This window comes from Eimeria mitis, genomic scaffold, assembly GCF_000499745.2.
Source record: "Eimeria mitis Houghton genomic scaffold, Emh_scaff7873, whole genome shotgun sequence".
Classification (NCBI taxonomy): domain Eukaryota; phylum Apicomplexa; class Conoidasida; order Eucoccidiorida; family Eimeriidae; genus Eimeria; species Eimeria mitis.
Window position 1 is genome coordinate 1,663 of NW_013575780.1, and position 533 is coordinate 2,195.

Below are 533 nucleotides of genomic sequence, written 5' to 3' on the forward strand. Positions count from 1 at the left end.
TCTAGCTATACGGCTAGCTATACGGCTAGCTACACAGCTAGCTACACAGCTAGCTACGCAGCTAGCTACGCAGCTAGCTACACCGCTAGCTCCACGGCGCAGCAGCAAAGTAATCACAACAGAAGCAGCAGCAGCAGCAGCACCAACACCAGCAGTAGCACCAGCAGCAGCAGCAGCAGCAGCAGCAAGCGGGTGTTTGGCTTGCCTGTGAATGCTGCATACTGGAGCTCTGCTTTTTGTTTCTCTGATAGTCTGGTGCGTCTCCTGCCAGCAGCAGCAGCAGCAGCAGCAGCAGCAGCAGAAGCATTTGTGTCTGCGTTTGTCTTTAGCTTTGCGGGGCCGTCTTCAGGCAGCAGCGCAAACGATGCCTCCAGCACCTCTCTGCAGCAACAAACAACACACACAAATGCATGCACTCTGCAGCAGCAGCAGCTGCTGCAGCAGCAGCAGCAGCAGCAGTAGCAGCAGCAGCAGTAGCAGCAGCAGTAGCAACAGCAGCAGAAGCAGCAGCAGCAGTGGGGCCTCTAGGGGCC

The 533-nt window shown here is 56.8% G+C and overlaps 1 protein-coding gene across 1 annotated transcript in view; it reads right to left on the reverse strand.

Annotated features, from left to right (window-relative positions):
• Positions 1-307, reverse strand: part of EMH_0092890 (uncharacterized protein) — a gene marked incomplete at both ends in the record, with an annotated part of 1,467 nt that extends 1,160 nt beyond the window's left edge. The window contains one exon of the mRNA XM_013501915.1: positions 223-307. Within this exon, the coding sequence (XP_013357369.1) occupies positions 223-307 (85 nt within the window). The remainder of the gene's footprint in view (positions 1-222) is intronic.
• Positions 308-533: the final 226 nt, after the last annotated feature.